This window comes from Dromaius novaehollandiae, chromosome Z (assembly GCF_036370855.1).
Source record: "Dromaius novaehollandiae isolate bDroNov1 chromosome Z, bDroNov1.hap1, whole genome shotgun sequence".
NCBI lineage: Eukaryota > Metazoa > Chordata > Aves > Casuariiformes > Dromaiidae > Dromaius > Dromaius novaehollandiae.
The window spans coordinates 65,769,701-65,794,269 of record NC_088132.1 but is presented as its reverse complement, the minus strand read 5'-3'; the positions used below and the strand labels follow the sequence as shown (position 1 = coordinate 65,794,269).

Genomic DNA, 24,569 nt, shown 5'->3' with positions numbered 1-24,569 from the left:
CAATATTCACTTTCTCAGTAAAACCTTTTGATGCACAAAAGCACTTGCAAAAAGAAATTAAAAGCACAAATATTGTGACAACAAATATTCTCCACACTATAGTACTTGGGAAACTATGTATCCTAAATTTCTGCAGATACAACTATTCCACAAGTATTTCTTAGCTGTTATTTTATTATCTACTCTGTTTTGGGATAGGGGGAGGGGTTGTTGAGTCATATGAATGTGCCATGGCAAAAGCCTAAAGACTGAATACATTTAGTTTGGTTGCTGTTTTATGAACAAGATGCTATGGCTGCATTAGCCTCAGAAACTGCTGGCTGAAGTCTATCAAGTTATTTACATTTAAAACTACCCAAAGTGTCCGTTTTAAAAGGGTCAGAAGAAAGTCACCCTTAGCAGTCACCCCAGAAAGTGTGACTGACTATCCTTCAGGCAGAGCTCCAGAAAAGGGAAAGGGAAGTGGCAGAATTCAGCTACCAAGCCTAAGTGCTCAGCTCATGCATAATTGCAGTCCGTAGATAAGCCTGCTTATGAAAGATGAGGAGTATGTAATAATTACGCAGTTTTCCAAGTCTTGGCTCTCTGCAGTCATTCCTAGCTTTTAGAAACTTATCCATATCCAAAAACTCAACGAAGAAAAGTTTCAATAATACATTAGCCAAAAAGGCCAGATTTTCATAGTTTTCCAGTGTGGAAGCCTTCCACCACCCCCATTTACATAGCCCAGCATGAAAAAAAATGCCTTTTTTTTCTGCAGAGCATGAGCAGATAATAAATAATATTACTACATTAATTCGGGAAGTAATGTACAATGGCGAGTATGATATGAACTACTTCTGCACTACTTACACACTCAAGAAGAACAGCTAGATGCCATTGTACAGAGCTCAGGGGAAACATCTGTTCCAACTGCATTGATCAGCAAGTAATAAGGCATATTACTGAAAATATCTAAATGTTGTTATGCAAATCAGTGGTATGCCCTCATGTTGAATATTATGTTCTGTTCTGATTTCACCTCAGCAAGGATTTAACAGAAATAGAAGATGACTGGAGACAGCTGATAAACATGTTACAGCCATAAGAAGGATTCCATAGTCTTAAAATGTTAGGACTATTTAGTGTGGAAATAAATAAAACCAGCAACCACAGTGCAAGCATATAGCATAAAATAAAATAGTATGAAGGGTGTAAAATGAATACTCTTATTTTGTTTGTGTTTTCTGTCACTTTTCTTTCCCTTCATCTGTCTGGTCTATTTAGATGTTAAGATATCAGAATTAGGAACTGTCTATTACTCTAAATTTGAACCATGGCTACGACAATGAGGCTCACAGATGGTCACTAGGCAATCCCATAACAAACAAGAATAATCGTATTTACTCTTTGTCCTTATAAAACGACAAGGAGACAATTAAATTTAAAAGGCAACACATATTAAATGTTGAAAAGGAAACACTGCCATAACATAGCCCCAAGCGAGGCACTTTGGTGGCTTATGCAACCCTGGGAAGTATCCTCTGCTTACCCGGGAGGGTACCAGATCGAGGAGCAAGCTGCCCTCCCAGGGCTGTGTCCCCCACCCTGCAGCAGCCCAGCCTCCTGCCCCTTCACACAGCCCTGCAATGAACCTGGGCTGCCAAGGAGGACAGCACGCTGCTCTTTAAAAGGACCTTTCTCACTTGCCGCTGGAGAGCTTGGCAGGCTGCGAAGGACTCAGGGTGCAGAAAGAGGCGCTGAGGTTTGCCCGCGCTCTCACTCATCGCCTGGCACGTGGTGCAGCTCACCCCGCACAGCTCTGCTGAAGCCAGGTGCTCCAAATGTTTCCAGCCAGCACTCCAAACATTTTGTGCAGTATAGTAAACATTTTTGCATACTCCTTTCTGGAGAATCTGATACTGGAGAGATAAGAATCTAAACTGCTGTGGTCCAGAATTATATGTTTCCAATTCATATTTCCACCAAAATAGGAGGTATTTTTACTAGTGATGAAAAGAACTGCTTTACTGAAGTTTTAAACTCATTGCTACAAGATAAAAACCAAGGCAAAGACTTTAGCAGGATTCAAAGGGCTTAGACTCTGTGACAGGTCAAAACTTCTGCAGTTACATAAGACAGACAGACTACATTTTTTTAAGAGAGAGAGTATAGATGCACATGTTTCAGTCACAGAGCTGACCACTAACTGACTACTACAAAGAAGAATCTTCCCTGTGGTCATATTATTCCATATTTATCTACTCTGCGGTTTCTTGGACTTTTTTAGAGGCTTCTGGCATAGATGATCTCTGTCAGAGATAGGCTGCTACACTGAGGCACCAACCAACTCAGTATGCTCATTTCCATGCCCCAGATAAGGAACTGAAATTTCTTTCTTTTCTTTTATCTTTTATCTTTGTGTGTGTGCATGTGTGTGTAAGAGAGAGAGGGAAACAAAGGGAAGAGAGAAAAAAATCACTGTATCTTTTATGCTTTTACATTTCGAAACAGAACTATTACAAGCAAAACATCTGAGATGGGAATCTTAACAGTGGCAGAGATCAAAAATAATCTTCCAGCTGTAGTATTTATGGTTCCAGTCTTAGTTTCAGTAGATAGGAAATTTGTTCCAGCATCATAAGCTTACTTCCATTTGTTGTCTATTGCAAGCACTGGCACATACTTTTAGTATGGCTATTGTGGATACAGTCTGCGAATACATGTTGGCACTAGTTCCCTTGCAGCCACGGAAACACCTGCCTCGAAGCTAATTTATAATCTGCACCTATGGCCATGGGCCACTTACAAGTTTATTGAAAAAGGTCTTGACAAACCATATAGGAAAGACTGTTCTTTCTCTTCCTGTTCCACATGACATAAGTTTGGCATTAACAAGTCACATTTTTATGTCCAACTTTATAGATTGTTAATAATATGTAAAGATATTTGATAGGTAAGATCATGGGTCAAATATTTCTCACCTTACTCATGTGAGTAGTCTCACGAACTTAATTTATACAACTAGTCTGAGGAAGACAATCATGCTTTACTTTCTCTGTAAAATTACTCTGCAGTATTATGAAGCAGTTTTCTCCATAACTTACAGTATTCTCATTAACTCTGAGGCACAAGGCATGTCCCACTCTTGAGCTGTTCAGACTAAATCCCATAAGATGAAGGAGAGTTGTCCACATATACAAAAATATCTGCTAATGAAATAGGGTGCCCTGGTTCTTCTCATGTATGATTCACCATACTAAAATATTGCATCCCCTTTATGTTTTCTGGGATTAACGTATCCCATGTGGTTCTACCTAGAAAGGATTATGAAAATCCATTTAACCACTATTTCCTTGACAATGTTTTTTTCTTTTGTTTATAAATGACTGTGGAGAACAGGTCCGTAAATGAGTCATTGCTTTTACTCTAGTATACTCAGCTGGCATACTGTATCTTGGCCCTGTGCTAGAACTAGGTGGTTTGTTTTCTTATAATTATCATGTAAGTAATCAGGAAGTGGAACCTCCTAGGATGTTTATAAATATCATGAAGAGTCATTATTAAAAGTACCAGGAACAACCCTGTAGAAGATACGTCACATGGTCTGGATAGCGCAGAGGAGAAGTTCAGGTTGTAGTAGCTTTTCTCCACTAACTTGCATAGGAAAGAAAAACAGTCCATAAACTACAGAGCAACATAAACAACTCATTTCGATTCAAATCCGGATCAAAGCAGGAAGCACCTTGGGTTTAGCATTTAGCACTGAGACCATTTCAACATAGAACAAATAGCAGAAAGTTTCCATGGCATTTGCAGTTTTATTGGAAATCAGCAGATGGTCCTTCCACAAGGCCCTTTACAAGCTCTGCTTAATGAAAAATATAGGTGGCTAAATCTTGGTGAAATGTTAATTTTAACTGTCATGCATTGCTGCGTATTGCACCTGTAAAGGCTGCTCATTGATCAAGTTTCTTGTATTTTTTTTTTAGTTGCTGACCAACCCATAAAATGGATGAATTATGTCAGAAGCTTCACTGTTAAGGAAAAGTAGTCTCAGTGCAGACGATGGAGCAGGTATTTGGAGTCTGCCATTCTATTCCCCAGAGCTTGAATCAGTGATGAGAACAAACCACATAGCTACTTTGCAAGGTTTCCTTGAAATCCAAAAGCATGGACCTAAGCTAGATGAAAAGACAAAGCCCTGCAGAATCCCGGCATAGGTCTCTCACCTGAAGAGGAGAAAGAGCTGAGGGCATCATCAGATGAGACAGGTAACAAATAGCTCTGGCACAGATCTATTAAGGGGTAAAAGTATCAGTAACAGAGATGCAGCTGCTTGCATGGCCACACTCTACCTTGATTTCAGGGTTAGCAAGGGAAGCTACCTCACATCTCCACTCCCTTGGCTTGCACCCTCAGCTGCACAGATAACTGGCCTTCTCCTCTTCTGCCCCAGAGTCAGCAGGTAACTGAGGGAAACAGTGATGAAGCAGAAACGTTTTGTTCCCTCTGTCAGCATGTGCCACCAGAACTGTTAGGATGTGACAGAAAGAGACTGTACACTGTTGAGGGACAGTATGTTCCTTCTCTCTTCAGAGAGGGGGTTGCTTTCCACCTCCAGTACAGCACACTGGCACGTCTTCCCATATACAGGTTATCAATCCAAAATCCAGATGTCTAAATTATCCCTACAGCTACCTTGTGCACATTCTATACTTCACAGCAGAGCTTCAAAATAGCCCAGGACCAAATATTTCATTCAGAATTAGACTCAGATTACAACATCCAGGTATACTATTATCATTACTCTAAATTTAGAGTGACCTGGAACAAGACAAATGAAATGAGTTTCTCAGGATGACACAGGAAAGAACACTGGAGATTTTCCAACTGCTAGGCTCTATTTTAACCTCAAGTCCATCTTTCTTCTTTGCAAATTAATCTTAACAATAAATCTTGGTCCATTTATATCCAATACCTTATCCATTAACAGAGGAACCCTGAAGGCATTCCTGAAAAGTGCTTTAAAAACTGAAATACTGAAGGCCAGGAAGAAATAAAAACTATTTCTTTGGTTTTCAACTGTTTGTGATGGCATAAATAATCTGGTGGCAGTTAACATATCCAGACACTGCTAACAATTACTTCAAATTTCCAGCTTTCCTTAGAGCAGATACCTGAGAAAGGAAGCCACTTCAGGAACAAAACAACATGTGATCACAGTTTGAAACGGTCATGTGGTGCAACACCTGGGAGAAGGGAGTCAAAGAAGCAGCTATTGACAATTTCAGTTTAAAAGGGACTTATTTCATGATCCTGAATATGACCCACCATCCATCTCCCTAAAAAAAACAGAATCTCCATTTTCCTTTCATCTTGGGATCTCTACATCTGATTTTTATTTGCCTGCTTTACAGTGAATCCAGATTAATAGTAGTTTGCTATTTTCTCTTTTCTCCACCACAGGGGAATGGCCAGCAAAACTCAGAAGCCAAAAGCAAAACCAGTAAGGTTCGACAAGAGAACCAAGAGCAACCCAGGGGTAGTCCTCGATGTGATATAAATTAACTGGGCAAAGGCAAGACCTCCGAGAGGGCAGCACACGTCTTAGACCTCAGACCTCAGGTTCCTATGGACCTCGATGGGATTACTCCCTCAAGGAACGTGTTAGCAACGCACCTCTGGACAGCTGCTTGGTAAACATCTGTCTTTCTATGCAGGTTTTCAGAGAGCCAGAACTCCGATGTGATCCGAGCGATACCTGGGGGAGCATCCGCGTGGCACCCTGTGTGAAAGACACTGAAGCCATTTCTGACAAGCAAGTGAAATCCCACCCGGTTCCACTAGAGGGTTATGCTTCAAGGACAAGCCTAAGCAGCAGCAGTAATAGACTGAGACCAGTGTGCTCTGCCTCAATGTAAAGGTAATTTTAATTTTCCAAATACAGGGGTACAGTCCTACTTTACACCACTAGTTCTAGAGGCAGAAACAATTTATGAAGCATAAAAACTCTAACTTTTGTCCATTTTTCCTAGCCTGTGTCTCTGATTAAGGCCTTCAAAGTTCCCACGCCAAGTCTTTCTGATTTTGATGCCTAGGGAACAAGAAAACTTATCTGACTGCAAGACATTAATACAAAAAAGATGCTAAATGATGTCTCTTCTTCTCCTCCACCATACCAAAGAGCTACTTTTTTAATGACAGTGCATGTTCACAACATGAGCAAAAAAGGAATTCTTGCAGAAGAGCTTGTCCAAAATAACAGGCCATGCATAATAACTGTATAAATAAGAAAAAGATGGATCCTGATCTAATAATAGACATCACCTCTACCAATAGGAATACTCAAAAAAAGAGAGATCAGATTTGAAGATAATCTTAATTCTGCCCCTAAAAGGACATCGCTGTAATTGAATCACAAACATCCTAGCAGTTTAAGCAAAATATTAAAATAAAATACAAATAAACTCCTGCTCTCTACCTTCTCTCCCAATATCCAAACATACATGTGACCATTCATCTTTGTGTCAAGTTTTTTCTTTTTTTAACTTGGGCTGATTTTGTCCAGGATTTAACCAACCTCTTCAGTAAAATGAATATGATTCCATTTCTGAGAAGCTCCAAGAACGTTTTGGAATTTTTTTCTTTTTTAAGTATGATGAATAAAATCATCACCCTCCTACAAGAAAACTATTAAAATTATCTGTGTCTGTCCTGTTGTAGGATAACAATGATGAACATGTGCTAACAAAGTATTTAGGAGGCTTAAGAAAGATTGTAAAAATCATGTTCATCTTTAAACGAGACAGGGTAGAAATAGTACTTTTATTTCATTTGTAAGTGGTTCCAGACATTGTGAATTATGTTGCTGGTAAACTACTATTTTCCTCAAAAGAGTCAGTTGCTTCCCTTGCAGTATTGAATTTTGGGTTACTGAGTTTTGAGCCAAATAGCGCACACAGTCTGATGGTTAAATGTCTCTCTTACTATCCAGATTTGTGACATCTTCATCTTTAAAAGGCACTCATCTGTAAAAGACTTCAGAATTAATTCTTTTAAGGATTTGTATTTTCCTAATAGCAGGTTACTAAAGAATGCTTCAAAATTTTGTGAATAAAGCATTCACTTGCTCGTTCACTTTCTTTCCAACTTGTGGATGTCAAATCAGTTTTGACTCAGGTCTTCCCATGAATGCTTTCCATTATGCTGTTTTCCTTTGTTTCACCAACAGGTGAGTAGGCAACACAGAAATCAAAGACATCTAAGGGGAAAAGAGCTAATGGAGTTCATGCTTAGTCCTCAAGAGGTCTCTCTTATTTTATGAATTCTCTGTAGATGTCAGTTTGTTGTTGTTAACATTATTTTAAATTAATATACTTTCAGATTTTTTAACTCAATTATTTACCTCTGCATATTCCTCCTCCTTCGCTCTCCCCTGCTCCTCTACCAAAAATTCTTCAGTTTCTGTAAATGAATATGAAGAAAAGTCTCTTTCTCTGACAGTCATATTTCTATAAAGTAGGCCACTTTTGCTATTCTGCATTCAGATCTTTCACAGCCAACAGGGCCTCATAGCTTGAAGGTCTAGCTTAGTAGCTGTAGTTGGAAACTCTGTTTATATCAAGGAGACATTTAATGTTCTTCTTAAAACTCTGGCTACTGCAATCAAGGCATTATATAAGAATCTCAGTTTTCATTTTTTAAAAATTATTGTCTAAATGTCATTGTACTGCGAAAAAGCTTGAAAATGTGACCAGAATCTCAGAAACCAGAAAGTAGGAAAGAAAGAGAACCCAGTTAAAAAGCAACTTATTTAGTCTCACTTCTTTTAGTCAAGCTTCACAATACTCTTATATTCAGGACACTTGATCTTGGCAATACTGCAGCCAATAAGGTGAGCAATCATTGCAACCAAAAGCTCGCAAGAATCGCTGGTGAGAGAGTGAGAAGAACAGCAGCACCCATTAGTTAACCATTATGGTTATCACTACAGAGAAACACGGGTCTGCCCAAACTCACCCAGACACGTTTTCTTTGTCCATACATGTACTGATTAGCACTCAGCTTAGGAGGAGTTTGAATGGTCTGACTGATTAATTTTGTACTATACCATGACTTTTCAGATTGGCAGAGATGGCCTCCTTTGCATACAAAGCTGTCTGATTGCAGCTGGAAAGGAGACGAAGCCACCTCCTCTACAGAATTTCATCTTTCTTTTTGGAACCTGCAAAGGATGCTCAAAAAGCTCAATTGCCTCAGCAGGATGTGGCCAATGAGTGTGATGAGGGACTAGAAACAGATCAAGTTTAGAGTGGAAATGGGGACTTTACAACTTTATGCAGGGATGATTCTGCAATTAAGGTGGAACTCTGGGGCTAGAAATAAGGAATAAATGGAGTCTGGGCCAAATCACTACCTTCTTCTACTGCCCAAAATGGAAGAGAACAGAACAGACCTCATGAGTAAACTTAAGATAATTGTTTCAGGTCTGCGGGGATATTTGAGCACCTGCATTCGAGTCTTTTTTAAAAAAGTGATTCAATACTAACTGTAACAAATATAGGCGAAACACAACCACACAATACAGACCGAATCCTGAATGTCAGGATTTTATGATGCATTCGTGAAACAATTTATTTTTTAATAACCATCTCTTCCTTATCATTTCATATTGGGGCGGGGGCATGGGACTTGTCCATGGACTTTTGCAGGTGTAACTGAGATAAAGTAACACAGCAGCCAGAAAGGATGGCCCAGTGGAGACAAAACTAGTCCAACTGGGGTTTGGGGTTTTTCTTTGCTATTCCACAGTCATTTGCCTTTGGGCAGGTCACTTAGTGCTTGATTCAGTTGCCTAAATATAGGCATCTAATGTCATTTGTAATGTCCTAGTGTATCCAGGTTATTCATACACAGCTGGCAGATGTAGTGCCACATCTGTGCCAGACACTTGTACTTCTGGAGCACAAGTTACAGGCCCAATAGGATAGGCACTATAGGTGGGAAAATGACTAAAACCTTATTCTGCTTACACTTATCTGAGAACACATCCTCTCCCTGCTCACCCTTCCTGCTCTCGCAGCAGTGCAGGGTCTCAGAGCTGGAAGCTGCGCAGGTGCCAGCCCATGCTGGGGAAGCAGAAGTCCCCGCTCCGGGATCACGCGTGCAGCGCCGTCCTGCAAACAGCCCGACTGAACTGTCTCTCCGGGGCACAGAAAATGCACAATCTGCTCTGCTCTCAAGATAAATCTTTTTCCAGACATTCAAGGAGAAAGGAAACTCACTGTAGCCCTAAGGACTGGCAGTGTGGATATCAATCGGCTTATTTAGGCTCCTCAAGTCATCTCTCAGCCAATTGTAGAAGAAAGCCCATGTGAACTGATAAATTTAGTGGACAGACTTGGAGCCACAAGGCTCTTCCTAGACCCCTCCTTGGAGGAGGAGTGGAACGACGTGAGCAAGGCAGTTTTTGTGCTACTAGAAGTAGACAACTACATGCTGCAGGGCCAACAGAGTCTCAGCAGTCCACGCATGACCTCCACTCGAAAAAAAAAGGTATGCAACAGGTCACAAGAGAGAGCATAAATTGCCACGGGCTTTTTTCCTTCCCATACCATTATCTAATAATTGCAGTCCTATTTAGTCCATAAAAACCTGACTCCAAAATAATGTAAAATAGGTTTGCTTTAGAAGGTCCACAGATATCACTGCTGTGCACTGCAACATTGACTTAAGCCTACAGAGTTGCTTGCAATGTCATTTAGTTAATATAACTTAATACCTTTAGTTTGAATTAAAAATTCATTTTGGAAATTCACTGTTGCTTATACAATGGCAGAAATGTGCTTTTTAGCGAACTGAAAAGAAAACTTTGGTGACTTACAAAGTGTTTTAATACATCTGATGTTATAGCAAGTCTTGAAATAAAAAGATGTTTTAACACTAAGCACATTTTGATATTCTTATTCCATTACAAAAGAAAAATACAAAAGAATTAGAATAATCATGAGCTACTCATTTTCTACTCATAAAAACAAAGAAGATCACCACAACTGCGGAAAAAAAATTCTTTGCTTCCATCATAGCCATAGCCTTAACTTTTCCAAATTCTGTGTTAGAATTAGGCTGGTTCAGGTCATATTTCTGCTCTGGGTTCTTTCTATTTCCTTTCTTCTCTCACATGCTCTATATTCAGCCACATGTGTAAGAAGGTGACATTTGCAGTTTATCACATGTACTGTGTAGGGCAATGATGATAATGTTCTAATAACTTGCCATTGACTAAACAGCATTCTAAAATCCATTTGGTTCCATTAATCTCTGAAAGTAAACCATTAAAACCGATCCTCTTCCTTGATGGGCAATAAAGTAAATACAAACCTCACAATAAGAAGTTAATGACCTGTCCCTAACAAGGCTGTAACTTTGACGTACTCAAGCACCTACTCTCTCAGCCTAAAAACAAGATCCAGTACATCACCCGATATATGCACTGAGCCAGAAATTGTCCATTTGTTACCCCTTTTGCCATGCTATATTGAGCTTTTCACAGTTGGCTATGGATATCACTCTCAACAATGATTTTTATTCCATTTGTGTTGCAGGCCAAGATCCACAGTCAAACAAAGCCATTTTTGGACTAGAAAATGATGTGCCTCCACTTATCCGGTGAGTCAAATATGCCTTCTGCATTAACTTTAATAGAATCAAACTAACAAGAAGAAAAATAAAGTAATAGCAAAAAATCAACTGAATTTTCACAGTAGTTATTTACAAACTATGTCCGTCCTCACTTTAATCTTGGGTTCAGTCTCCCATCCTGTTCCAGCTGCAACTGATTGCCAACTGACTTGTCTTTTGAAGTCTGCCACGCAAAATGTTCCAGACCTTACAAGTACAATAACAACACATAACCCCACCATTCTTAAAGCACCATTTTCCTCATCTATAATTTTAAAATCACAAATTTGAAGTTATATCACCAATTGTGGCCTAGCTCAGTTTGGCAGAGTTGCAGAAGTAGAAAAGGCAATTTGCCAGCCAGGAAACTGGGTAAGAGCCATTTTGCACTTAGTACATGACTTGGGTCAGCCTAAGAATAGCTTAATATTGCACAAGCTGAAATGGTCTTTTAGGGGCTGTTCTGTTTGACAGCTTTGCTCTTTCCCTGCTCCCTCCCACTATGCCACTTCTTGTGCCTTTACATGGGAATGGGTTGTTCAGAGCCGGCAGTGCTGGCTTCCTGGCGTTCCTTTAAACCAGTGGTACCCTAAATGGCTGTTTAGAGCAGATTTCCAGCAGTTATTGCATTTTCTATTGTTTGTTTAAGTTCTCCAAATTTCATTTAGAATCAATGTTGGAATTCCTGCTTCTGTTCATAGCACTGCAGTCCCAACAAGAGCAGAGTCATTTTCTGCTCTAGAAACTCCCTGGTCTGTGAGCATTTCTGGTTGTTTTCTGTTCTCTGAACAGAAAAGTACAATAGAACAGTATTTTTTTTATCATTTTTCACTTACCTTCACCAGATAGTTAATGATCTTGATGTTTTCCTTACAAATTTTTCCACTCTTATTTTGTACTTTTGTCTTGGCTTAATAACATGGAAAGCTTTTGTAACTTGTTTAGCAACCTGTCACAGTTTTCATTTCACTCATGCGTTAAGCCTAGTCTTATCACATCGCACGCTGTTTGCAATGGATACTGAAAACAAGGCCTGCAGCACTTTCCTCAGTGCTGGTTTGGGGTATTGACAACACAGGAGAAAATTTCTCTAAGACAGTTTGTCCTGTTACGGCCTCCAACAAGGCGAAAGTAACCACCAAGCTGCAGAGTTTATGTTATTACTCCCAGAGTTACCAATAAAACGCAGGGAAGGGGTGAATTTGGTTCCTACCACATATACATAGACTTTATTTGACCTAAAAGGTGAAGGCCACCTGTCCACACGCCCTTTCTGAACAAAGCCACAGACACACAGAGCTGTTAAACCTCCATGGGCTACCAGAAATTTCCCATATTTAAGATCAGAGTGCTCACAGTCACAGTATCATCCTGTTCCTTCCATGGCCAAAAACGAACGATCAAGCTAAAACTTTGGGGTGCCCTCCAGGCAGTGTGACCATCTGTCATAGGGTGGATTATCAAAACTGCATATTAGTTACCTACAAGAGGACGTATTGACCACGCTCAAGTCCTTCCTTCCACTGAACCACAGAGAGAAATTTCAAATTGTATACCTGCTTCCAGCTGTCTTGGTCAAAGGTGATGATAGCTTTTCAGATCTGACTTGCCAAATATTTACTCATGATCAAATTAATATTCCCTTGGCAATTTTTGCCAGTGACATTTATTAGGTAAAATTCCCTCTATTTTGTAATTCAATCCATAGTCCACTACCTGAAAACAGTCATGAATTTTTGCGTCAGCTTAAAGAAAAAATAACTGTTCAATGTACTTGTTTACATCTCATAAGTACAACTCTTACCCATAGCATAAAATATAAGTTCTATGTATAATAGTCTCACTTATGTGTAGGAACTCAGTGTGATGTGTAGTATTACTCAGTGTAATAGCACATGTACCCACTACCTGGAGAAAGTAATACTCTAACTTAGTTAATACATTTTGGGGCTTAGTACCATCAAGAACTTTGCTTGTTTTTCATGAGAAAGTCTTGGCTGAATCAAGAAATGAACCTTTGCAATCCAACTAGTTTTGTTACTTTCCTCTGAGAAACAGCACATGAAATTCTACAGCAGAAAAGGATGTTCGAGTGAACTGCCCTACAAGGAACAAAGGAAAAGCTCTTAAAATGGAACCATACAAGGGTGCTTAGAAACGCCTCTAAATCTGAGATCTGAAACAGGTGAACTTTTGTAAAACTGCACATTTCCAGAAATGGCCGCCTCTTTTTGTGACAGTCAGAACAATCAGGCAGGAGTAAAGGAGGCTAACAAGTTTTCTCTCCTACCAGAAGAGGACGTCCTACCTTTATTTGAGCTTAACTCGGTAGGCGAAGCCAGCTGTAAGAGAAACCACATCATATGATACATGCAGCCCATGGCAATTGGATCCTATCTGAATCTTCTTCCTCTCTCTTGAATTTTAGGTAGGGAAATGTCAGGGTAGGCCTCCAGATTTTCTCTAGCCACAAACCCAGATCACTTCCAAATAATCAGCTTTGTTTGGAGTCCTACCCATATTCTCAAAAATATTTATGCAGACATGCTCCTTATAGAAGAGAGGGTCCAGATGTGGCCCATTTTTGATACAGAGTGACAGCTCCTCTGTTGAGAGATAGTACCTTGAGGGGCAAAGAGTAAAAGAAAATACATTATACTAATACAATGAATATTGAATTATCACATCAGAAAACAAATACACCCAATATAGGAATGTATGGGTATATACACATACGTACATACATATATATGTGTGTGTATGTAGGTATGTTAATAGCACATGTTACACAAAGTTACACTTTGGGATTATTTTTCTTTCTACTCCGCATTTTGCTGCAATTTTCCTCAGAGACCAGCCACGCAATATTTTTGGTTATGGAGTCTGTTGTAGCTACAGCTATATTAGAGATAGGACAAAGCCACACATTTTATGTAAATTGAGAGCTAAATCTGAACTTTCTGAAAAATTTGAGATGCTAGTGCATAGGGGTTTTTTAAAGGCTTTATTATTCCAAGATCAGGGCCAGCTGCAAAGATTGGATTCACATCCAAAAACATATATTAAAATGCATACACTTCTTGGTAGAAAGAAGTTTTAAAACCTGTCAGGCTGAGAACAACACTCTTTTTGTGTGCTGCCTGACAATTCAGTTACAGATTGACCCTATTGTTTTTTGGTAATTTAAATGTGATTGTTGGCAAAGCAGAAAGGGGGGGGGGGGGTTATGGAGGCACACAGATAAAAGGAAGAAAGCATTTCTGATTATACAATATAGCCCTGACACGTTGTTACACACAAACCCAATATTTAGCATTTAAAAAAGAAAAAAAAAAACAATAAAAGAAACAGCAGCTGTTTCTATGTGATGTCAGAGAACAGGTGTGATACAAATCTCCATACCAGCGCAATCATATTGATCTCCTGATGATGCACGCATGAAGCACATGTGCAAACGTTATCGACCCATGCGGCATCTTATTTCCAGGAATACGGCCTGAAAACGCCCCTCTATAATTGAAAACATTGTCAGGATAAACACTGTGCCGGCCAATTATTAAAACAACCAAACTGAAAAGAAAAAGGTGAACCTGATGCCCCCCGCACGCTCCCGCACGCTCCCGCATCCCGGCGCGGGCGGCAGCAGCAGCCGCAGCCGCTACCCCGCCGCCGGCCCGTGACCCCGCCGGCACCGCCGGGCCGCCGCCGCGGGGGGAGGCGGCAGAGCCGGGGGGCAGCGCCGGTGCCAGCCTGCGGGATCCCCGGAGCGGGCCGAGGTCCGCGGACGGGTGTCCCGGGGCCGGGGCAGCCCCCGGAGGAGGAGCTGGCGGCAGCGCTGCCCGGGATGGGGCGCGGGAGGCGCGGGCAGGGGCGGCGGGGCAGGCGGGCCGGCGACCCCCGTCGGCGGCGCGGGGCGCGGCGCTGAGCGGGCGGCCTGGAAGGGGCGGGCGCCGCCGCGGCTCCCTGCGGCCCCGCGGCTGCACGGCGGCAGCCTGCCCCCAGGCGCCGTCCCTGCGGGGGCCGCGGCCGCGGGCCGCGCTCTCGGCGGCTCCGCGGTGAGGGGTTTTGCTCTGGGCTGTTGGAGTCGTCTGCCGTTAGAGGGCACTAAGCAACCCTGCATTGAGGCCGCGCCGCAGAGCGAGGAGGGAGAGGCAGGCGGAGGGAAAGAGTGGCACCAATTTGGGAAAAGATTAAGAAGGATGTGGAGTCCCGGAGCTTCTGAAGTGATCAAAATGCCCGGGCGCTGCTCGGGACGATGATCATAATAATAACAAAAAAAAAAAAAAAAATGCAGCGAGGTCAGTCATTTACCAGTCTGCTTCTTAATGCGTGTGACTGCAGGTGGTACAGAGGGACATTGTGATTCATGCCCACTTTCAAAGCAGGACCAGGGCCCGGTCTGAGGCACCCAAACAACTGTCTTCTAATATTAGCACGGCTGTATTTCTGGATCTATTATAGTCTGTCCAGACAGATCCCATTGTAATGGGATCTTTTATTAAAAGATTAGCACTATCTCCTGCAGTTGGTGGAAAAAAATCTGTTATCACTGAGTTATTTGCAGTTGTGGGGAGGGGGCGGGCGGGGGGGGCAGCCGGGGGACGCGGTGGGCGGGGGGGTGCGGGGAGGGCCGGGCCGCGGGCGCGGAGGGTTGCGCGCACCGTGCCCTGACCCGGCGGTGTCCGGGAATTCCTGTCTGCATACTTCGCAGTCTGTTGTGCTTTGGTGGCTCAGAAAAGCGAAAGAATCGAAATTAAAAAGGCAGCTTTTGAATAAACAATACAATTTTCCGTTAAGTAATCGTTTTGTATAAAAGGAAATATCGCCTACTCAGTTTCATTCAGCGGTGCCAAAAAATGTTATAAATGAGAGACCGCCAACTTTTCTAAGGGGAGAATAATGCCAGACTGTGCTTAATAAACTAGTGCCCTAGAAGTTCATTATCGATGTTGCAATCTTTTCTGATTCTGAAAGGAGACCGCCTACGTCGCCCCCATTCCCGTCTCGTCCTCCCGGGCTCCCAGTGAAAAGGCTGTCACTGGGGCAGAGCCCTAGGTATTAAACTTTTATTTGTTTGGGGCTTTTTTTTTGGTTCGGGGTTGGTGTTCGGGGTTGGGTTTTTTGGTGTGGGTTGTTTTTTTTTTTTCAGACGAGTCCCGCCGAGCGCGATGCGTGTGCGCGCCAGCCGCCGCGCTGCCCTCGGAGGTGCGCGGCGCGGGGTCTCTCCGTAGCCGCGGCGTCGGGTGGCCATGGCGGCGGCCGCGGGCGCGCAGCAGGGCGGGCGGGCGGGCGCCCCTCCGCGCCCCGGCAGCTCCGCCGCCCCGCGCTCCGCACCCCCGCGCACCGCTGCGGACCGGCGGGGGAAAGGGCCCCCTGCGCTGGGACCCCCGCGGCCCCCAGCCGGGCGGCGCGGGCGCGGCCCGCTGCGCGCCTCCCCCGCGCGCGGGCGCGGGCGGCTCCGCGGCGGCCGCGGCCGGGGTTGCGCTGCCTCCCGCTGCTGCGCAGGCGGCTCCGGCGGCCGCGCCGCGCAGGGCTGGCCCGGGGGTGCGCGGGTGCGCGCCTGGGGGTGCGCGCCGGTGCGCCCCTGTGCGCGCCTGTGTGTGCGTGCACCTAGAGCAGATAATTGGAGAGGGTTTCCAGAAGGTGGAAAATGTCACCTGATTCACACTGAACTTTTTAAATCTCCCCACCCCCGAGCAGACACACACACACATTAGGAGACCGCCCACCGCAGACAGCTAAGACCCCCGTATAGATTTAAAGAGAGACTGCATTCAGCGCCTGACGTTCATTCAATAGAGCGATCATCGCCGGCTGGCTGGTGCTCGCTCCCTCCGCCTGCTCCCCGCGACACTGCTCCTGGGTCTCCTCACTCCGGCTGCACGGAGGATGTTACACCGGAGAAGCCACCCGGGCATGCTCTTACTCCTGATGTTTCTGTGCCACTTCATGGACGACCACACAGTGCAGGGTAAGATGAGATTGTTTACTCGCAGATGCGTTTTTCTGAAACCTATTTTCTCCCTTTCGGGCAGCGCTCAGTTTGCTGCGGTGTTTAAACGCCTCTCTCCAAGGTCCAACAGGACAGAAGTTAGCTGTGGGCATGGGGCTGCTCTGTACCGGTGTGCAGAGGTGTCATTTAGGTTCCTTTTCGATCGGATCTTCGCACTGCTGTGCATAGGCACAGAGGACAGATGAGGATGATTCTTAGTATTTATTGTTATTCTGCAGCATGAATGAACAACAGCATCGCGAGGGAACTTTCTTAGTGTCGGATTTCGAATGAGTGCTCAAAGTTTGTTGGTAATTTAGCTGAGATTTTTATCTCGCCTGCCTGACGGAAGGAGAGGTGGTGATGGGGAGCCCCACAATTACAGCTGACATTTTCAGAAACCAGTAGTGGTCATTTTCCGGACATTCCTTTAATATTGGGATTTTCTTCCCCCCCCCCCCCTTTTTGATGAATAATGCTACTATGTTGTAAATTCTTCTGCGCTGAAGAGTATGGCTAAGTAAGTTTTTTTCCATGCGAACAAAACAAACCCGAACCTGATATTGACAACTCTTAAGAGCCCTCTTTCGACACAAGGGAATATTGATTTTTAGTTTTGGGATTTTTTTCCCTTTTATTGACCGTGTTCCAGCCATAACCTGGATCTCTTACCATTGCTTATCATTGGTTTTTTCTTTCTTTTTTTTTCTTTTTTTTTCTCCACTGAGCAGAGCATAAGTTAATGTAACGCAGGCAACTGTAAAACACAAAACTTTCTTTTTAAAGGGCGTTGTTTATTCAATGATTTGGGGAGGGGGGAATGTTCCCCCGCACCCAGCGACATCTCGGATGGCCAATCCTGACCCCTCACTGCGGTAAATTCCCATCGGAGTAAGGAGGCAGGATCGAGCCCTCGCTGGATTAGCACCAGAATCAATTGGTATTGAGTTGCTGGAGAAGTCACATTGGTTATTCACGGGAGACTCATCCCAACCAAAACTCTACTCTCCAGCTAAAAAAGGGGGAGTTGCTTGGACTAATGTTCTTGGCTTGACTCCACAAATAACAGGGATACTATTAAAAAAAAAAAAAGAAAGGAAAAAAAAAAACCTCTATCCGGTTTAAGGACAGTGTACTTTCCTCTGAATTGCTTGCGGGAGAGACGACACCTATAACTTTTCCAGTCTGATCGGTTTTTAAAACTCTGCAGGGACCCTCCTACTCTATGTGCCACTGTATTTTGCATACTTTGCTCACTTTTTTGGATCTCTGCTAACTTATTTTAGTAAAGGAAAGACATTTGTTAATAGAAGCAGCAAAATGTGGAGATTTCGAAAGACTTCTCTAACAGCAAATGTTCCCAATTCGTGCAGATTGCAAAATGGGCTGGGACTGAAACTCTGTGCGGCACTAAAACAATGCTGCTGTGCAGACGCGGTGAGGAGGAGAGGGCAGGGGGAGGAGGAAGGAATTTGCAAGCGCGATTTTCTTTTTATTCCCTTTTAAATGCACATCCTTTTCAAGCCTCTGTCACGTGCAGGCAGTGTTCCTTCTGCTCTACATATGGAATAAATACCTAAGAAAACTGCCTCGTCCTGTTTTGATCAGTTTGGGGGGGGGGCGGGGGGGTTCGGTTTTTTTTTCAAACTGCACTCCCAAATCGGCCAGTGTAGCTGCGGGTTATGAAATGGGACAAATAAAAGTAAACAGTCTAGTAAAAGTCAATGCAAGGCGCACGTGTTGTGTCTGGGTCACTGGTAACTGACACTGATATGGCTGAGTGTCTCCCCTCGCTCGCCCTCTCCCCCTCCGCAGCTGGGAATTGTTGGCTCCGGCAGGCGAAGAACGGCCGCTGCCAGGTCCTCTACAAAACTGATCTCAGCAAGGAGGAGTGCTGCAAGACGGGTCGCCTGACGACTTCGTGGACAGAAGAAGACGTCAACGACAACACGCTTTTTAAGTGGATGATTTTTAATGGGGGAGCCCCAAACTGCATCCCATGCAAAGGTGAGGAGGGGGCGTGTTTGTGAGCTGCATTTTGCTAAGGATCAGTCCAGCCAGGGACTGGGATGAGGAGGAAGAGGAGAGGGAAAGGAGCTGGGGAGCGGGGGGACAGTGGCCTCCTGCTTCTTTCCTCACTGACGGCTGGAAGTGCATCTTGTACCAGCCCTGGGATCAGCGAGGGGGGAGCCCTTGCTTGTGCAAACCAGGGCTGCGGAGGGGAGTGAACTCCTCCCTCCCCTGCCCTCACAGGGTAGGAGGATTCCCCTCGAGTTTTGTCTCCTGCTTGGGGGGAAAGGTGTTTGCTCTTTATACCCTGGAGTTGCAGTGGCTTTTTTTTTTTTTTTTTTTTTTTTTTTTTTTTTGCAAGCAGTTTTGACAGGAAGTCTGATCTGCACACTCGATACTAAAGCGGTGCCTCTTTCCTTCCATCAGAAACATGTGAGAACGTGGACTGTGGACCTGGGAAGAAATGTAAAATGAACAAGAAGAACAAACCTCGGTGTGTTTGTGCTCCGGATTGCTCTAATATCACTTGGAAGGGCCCCGTGTGTGGCTTAGATGGGAAAACCTACAGGAACGAGTGTGCCCTTCTCAAAGCCAGATGTAAAGAACAGCCCGAACTTGAAGTCCAGTATCAGGGCAAATGCAAAAGTAGGTTTGCAAATCTAATCCGATCTCCCTCAAATGCCAAAGGGTGTGTGTCTGAGTGTAGGGAGGAGGAGCTGACGTACTTCCCCACAGTAACCAGAGCGATGTTCCAAATGCTGGGAGACAATAACCAAACCACGCGCCACAGACAAGGACGTAGCTGGATTGAGAGTTCCCCACAGTCTAGCAGCGCTTGTGTCCTACTAGCTACCCTGAGATGGGAAGGTTTCCTCCAGCGGCCTTTAAATGACAAAAGCTGCTGAAGGCTTTTATCTGATCATTTGTTTCATTATGTCACTCATTCACTCCTCGCTTGGGCTCCGGGATCTCCTATTAATCACTGCGTATTTCCATCTTTATTTCAGAGACCTGTAGGGATGTTTTATGTCCAGGCAGCTCCACATGTGTGGTTGATCAAACTAATAACGCCTACTGTGTGACATGTAATCGAATTTGCCCAGAGCCTACCTCCCCCGAACAGTATCTCTGCGGGAATGACGGCATAACGTACGCTAGTGCCTGCCACCTGAGAAAAGCCACCTGCCTACTGGGCAGATCCATTGGATTAGCCTACGAAGGAAAATGCATCAGTAGGTATCTCGGTTGGAGGGTAAGAGTGGGGAGAGCTTCTTGGCTCAGTTGTTCTGGAATACTGTGTGTGGAATCGGATGGACGTAGATTGTGTCTGGGCGCAGGACACAGACCTCCAGCAGCCTGGGCTTGTGTCCCCTCCAGGAGAAAGGAAAGCTGGGGCAGCTTTGCTCCAGCAAAGGTTGCAGAAGGGGCGAGGGTGTAGAGGGCCTGTTCCTGCTTCTCTTGCTGTCGGTGTGGGTGGGTGCTGACATTAGTGTCCAAGGGAGAAGTACCCACACCATTAAATAGATGATGACATGGTTACAGTGTAATAAGGTCTCGATATTCAGTGGATCTGGATTCCTGGAAACAATTGTCTTCAAGTGGTCTTGGCAGAGCTTGCTTTAACTTAATTGGAAACATCTGATCACTTTTTCCTCTTTAAAAATACTGCAGAGTTTGGAGACAGTTGGTGCATCTCTGTGCATCCTGACATTTTGTATTGTGACTGTGATTTCCAGAAAGGAGTGATAGTGAAGTGTGAGTGTTACAAGGAAGCACCTTCAGGAAAACCTCTGCTCCCCAAAACTGCCGGGGGGATTCTGGGGAATCTCAGGCTGCTTTTAGTTGGCCTAGGTTGAGGTAAATTCACTTTCTAATCTTGTAGATAACTACCGTACATGGTTTAGTTTAAAAATAATTGATTTAGAAATGCCGAGTGTGTTGGTAAATTCTGCACTTAGCACTAAAGTTATGGGGAGCTGAATTTCCACCGATGATCAGACAGAGCAGGGAAGGACGTGTGCAATATGCAAATGCAATTCTGCATTCCCAGGGCCAGACTCTCCTGGCACGGCTCGGTTCCCTCCCCCACAGATAGACAGGCAGCGCTTTCCGAGGAACTGCTTGCTTGAGTAAAACCAGCAGGTATCATCACATCTACCTCATCTGAGCTTTGCCCGTTCACAGTTCTTGGAGGAAAAGGAGTCTGGGATTGTTTGTTGTTGCTTTGCTTCTCTCTTTGTCTTTTCACTTACCTCTAGTATCCTGTGTGTATTTTTAGAAGCAAAATCCTGTGAAGATATTCAGTGCAGTGCTGGGAAGAAATGCTTGTGGGATTTTAAGGTTGGCAGAGGTCGGTGTGCCCTCTGTGATGAGCTATGCCCTGAAAGCAAGTCAGACGAGGCAGTCTGTGCCAGCGATAACACTACTTATCCAAGCGAGTGTGCCATGAAAGAGGCAGCCTGCTCCATGGGCGTGCTTCTAGAAGTAAAGCACTCCGGATCTTGCAACTGTAAGTGAGATTTTTAACTCTGCAGTCATTTAAGGCTTCTGAAGGCAATCCCTAGGTAATAAAGACTTATGCCTTTAAAAGTAAAAAAGGCTTAATTTAGAGATTCAAGATATGGTACATGTGCAATATAAATATGTATATATCATGCACACGCTTTGGTTACCGATAAAGTGCAATAGATCTCCAACAATTGGTTTGCTTCCAGCTTGGGGTTTTGGGGCCATTTTAAGGAAAAGTCATTTTATCAGAAAGGGGTTGCCCTAGGAGCATAATTCTAGCGATTTTTTCCTAATTTGTTTGCTCTCGTGTGCTTCGCTGATTGCTTTATTAACACTCGGATAAACTCTAACTCTGTCCAAAAGAACAAGCTTAATGGTAGCACATGGGCATCTGGTTTAGCACAGTTGCCTCTACTAACTCTGAATGAAGGGCACAAAGCAGTTAAACCTAGAACACAAGAGCGCTTTTTATTTGATTTCAGGAATCTGCCAATAAAACCTGAGCCATTGATTCTTCAGAACTTTCTGCAGTAATGACTTCATAGATTATGTATAAAAAAACCTTATTGCATAACAGCAGATGCCAAAGAGCATCTCACTACAAGTCGCATAAAATGCAACGCTGTATTATGGCTGTTCAGAGGGCTTTGAAAACATGCACTGAGCTGCTTCTGCGCTGTTGTTGTCCTTATTTAAACAACAGCTCCCCTGTATTCCCCCATCTAGCCATTAATGAAGACCCAGAGGAAGAAGAGGAAGATGAAGACCAGGACTACAGCTTTCCTATATCTTCCATTCTAGAGTGGTAAAACCTCCATCACTATTGGAACAGCCATTGGGCACGAAATCAATGTCCATACTGTAAATAAGTGTATGCTTATTTATTTTGGGGAGAAAAAAAGTATACATATAGTTGAGTCTCGTAGACATTTATTTATACTGTGTCATGTTTTATAATTTATACATAAAATGTCTGGTTGACTGTACACCTTGTTTTTTGAAGAAATTTATTCGTTACGGGAAGAGCAGTGTTATTTATTGTGAGGTCTCTTGCTTGTAAAGTAAAGCTTTTCTTTTTTCTTGTAAACTATAAAAGTCCATTCCTTAGAGCTTACCCACATGATCTCATCTCTTTGTTTCACTGATGTTAACTCTTTTCCACTTTAACAAACTTGCATGTCGGTTTCTGTTATGTTTATTTATTGGATTTTCTTCTTGCCGGTTCTGTACATAAAAGATCCCTCGGGTTTTTGTTTACAAGGAATCTTGACTGACCAAAAGGCGTTGTAACTCACTTAAATATACTTCCAGGGTGCAGTGAGGCGATCTTTAAGGAAACTTCTTCCACTTCACTTTTCTCTACTGCTGATCACATCATGTACTGAAGTGATCTCAATGTGCTGAGCATATATACTGTACTATAAGAATTCCGGACCCAAAGAAATCGGATTATGAAGGCTGTTAATAGCTACATGGCTAACTGTAATAAGAATAAAGTTTTTATTTTATTTTTATTGTTTTTTTTGTAACACGCATAAATGTTTTATCAGGTGTTTCCTTTAAGATGGTCTTGCAGTACCACTTTCAAAGTTGTGTTTTCCCAATCAGTGTGTCACTAAAAGTTATATCAAAGCTTTATCAGTTCAAGTTTCTTGCTTTTCATAATACTTTTTTTCTGAGGCAATTTTATATTTTCAAACATGGCGAGTTAAATATAAATTCATTTAAATATATAGTTTTGTACTTTTCTACCATGTAAATGTGCAATGTATATAAAAGTTATAATGTGTATTTGTAAATAAATGATGAGTGAAAAAATAAAAAATGGAATTTTCCCTAGATGCAGTCCTCTGTCTTTGCTTTTGAAGGATTCTGGTCCTCTGGTGCAGAGAAGAGCTATTGCTGGTCAGGGGAAAGAAGGCTTGTGTGTGACATGGAAGTGAAACACATTGGTTATGGCCAAAGCTTTCAGCTGAAATTGATTCAAGAAACCCTTCTTTTCAGACAGGATCAGTGTCTTCAGGTTTTGGTATTATATAATTTTAAACCCAGGTAAACCGATCAATGAGATGAGAAACAGCATTTCTGTCTCCCTCTCCCTCCTCTAGGTAAAAAGTTTGTCATTTCTTGGACACCCTACGTTTGCATACTTCTAGGAGGTTTTGAATATGTATTTGAATTTTTGCTAAGCTTCACATTCATGTTACTGCAGTATTCTGTTGAAACTGTATCATCATTTTAGATGACCAATGGAAAAACACAAAAGATGGCCTAGTTGCCCAAATGCTAGCTCTGCAACCATTACCACAGAAGACAAGAAGGTAATCAAAGAGCATGCTTTCTCTTGGAGATGACTCTCTCCCCAGAGGAAGTTTAATTCTGAGATTCTGTTTAGTGAACCAATATCCAGACTGGCCACACTTTTCAAGGCAGATTCCAATACAGTGAACTGAGAGGAAGGAAGTAGCCATAAGCATAGTGAACCGAGAGGAATGGTAACAGCCATGAGCATAGCAGGGACAAAAATTCTCTTTTAAGCCACTTGGGCTATGCTATTCTGCCAAATATGGCCCCATCTAGCAAAATTTCTTATCCTACTGCATTCAACTTATAAACGTACTTAAGCACCTTATTCAATAGCATTTAAGTATTTTTCTGAATTGAGGCCTGAGAGCTGAAGCTGACTTACCCATTTTGTTTAAATACAAAACCCATTTAAAGGCTGTTCCTGCTACAGCGCTCTGTATATTTTTCACTATAAACTCTAATTTGTTATGGGTTGTTTAGTATTATCCAAAGCTAATAGAACTTATTCATTTCTGAATAAATGCACAAAAACTACAGGACTGCATTTATAATATTGTCTTCAAAATACTACCAAAAAATTCTGCCCTAGCTCCTCCTGTTGCTTCGTTTAGACGAGTAGTCTCTTTGGAAGGAAGTGCCTGATGAGAGGAGCAAAGTGAGCAGAATTTTAGTCTCCTGAGGGCAATAGAACCTGGAAGAAAAGAGAATGGGGGCTGGGAGAAGAGAGGGATGGAAAAGGAACCTTTCAAAAAATCTCTTAAGGAATTAATAAATGCATGACAATGAAACAGAGATGAAATGTTTAATAGATGTGGAGAGAATCAGAGGACATTTTTCTCAAATTCAGATAGGTGCCAGCTACTCCATGTCCAACAAAGTGACAACACTCAAGACTGTTTTTAATTGCACATATATTTACATGTTTTACAGAGAGACTGTAGCAAAGCAGGTTTTCTGGGTTCTAATTTTATGTCCTGCCCCTGGTTCACAAAATAACTTTGAGAAAGTAACCGAGGGCCAAATTCAAAAATGCAACAATAATGCCAGTAAGTGATATTTAGGCATGTACCTGTTTGTGAAAAAGCCACAA

The 24,569-nt window shown here is 43.0% G+C and overlaps 1 protein-coding gene across 3 annotated transcripts; it reads left to right on the top strand.

The window, feature by feature from the left end:
• The first annotated feature begins 15,619 nt into the window (after positions 1–15,619).
• On the top strand, positions 15,620–23,011 carry LOC135324710 (follistatin). 3 transcript variants are annotated; one of them, XM_064501541.1, is made up of 7 exons: positions 15,620–15,717; positions 16,462–16,633; positions 18,470–18,661; positions 19,091–19,309; positions 19,672–19,896; positions 20,943–21,173; positions 21,899–23,011. In XM_064501541.1, the coding sequence occupies exons 2-7, from the start codon at positions 16,552–16,554 to the stop codon at positions 21,979–21,981; spliced, it is 1,032 nt and encodes a 343-aa protein (XP_064357611.1). In that variant the 5' UTR covers positions 15,620–15,717; positions 16,462–16,551; the 3' UTR covers positions 21,982–23,011. The 3 variants fall into 3 exon arrangements, with proteins under 3 accessions (XP_064357611.1, XP_064357612.1, XP_064357610.1); XM_064501542.1 differs by lacking the exon at positions 15,620–15,717 and having other exon boundaries at positions 16,302–16,633; positions 21,655–23,011; XM_064501540.1 differs by lacking the exon at positions 15,620–15,717 and having other exon boundaries at positions 16,305–16,633.
• The last annotated feature ends 1,558 nt before the right edge of the window (positions 23,012–24,569 follow it).

What these genes read in the sequence shown, in the direction of transcription:
- LOC135324710 (XM_064501541.1), top strand. Translation starts at nt 16,552, where the DNA reads ATGTTACACCGGAGAAGCCACCCGGGCATGCTCTTACTCCTGATGTTT. An exon ending in AAACTGCATCCCATGCAAAG is followed by an intron (nt 18,662 to 19,090) that starts GTGAGGAGGGGG and finishes TCCTTCCATCAG; the next exon opens with AAACATGTGAGAACGTGGAC. An exon ending in GTATCAGGGCAAATGCAAAA is followed by an intron (nt 19,310 to 19,671) that starts GTAGGTTTGCAA and finishes TCTTTATTTCAG; the next exon opens with AGACCTGTAGGGATGTTTTA.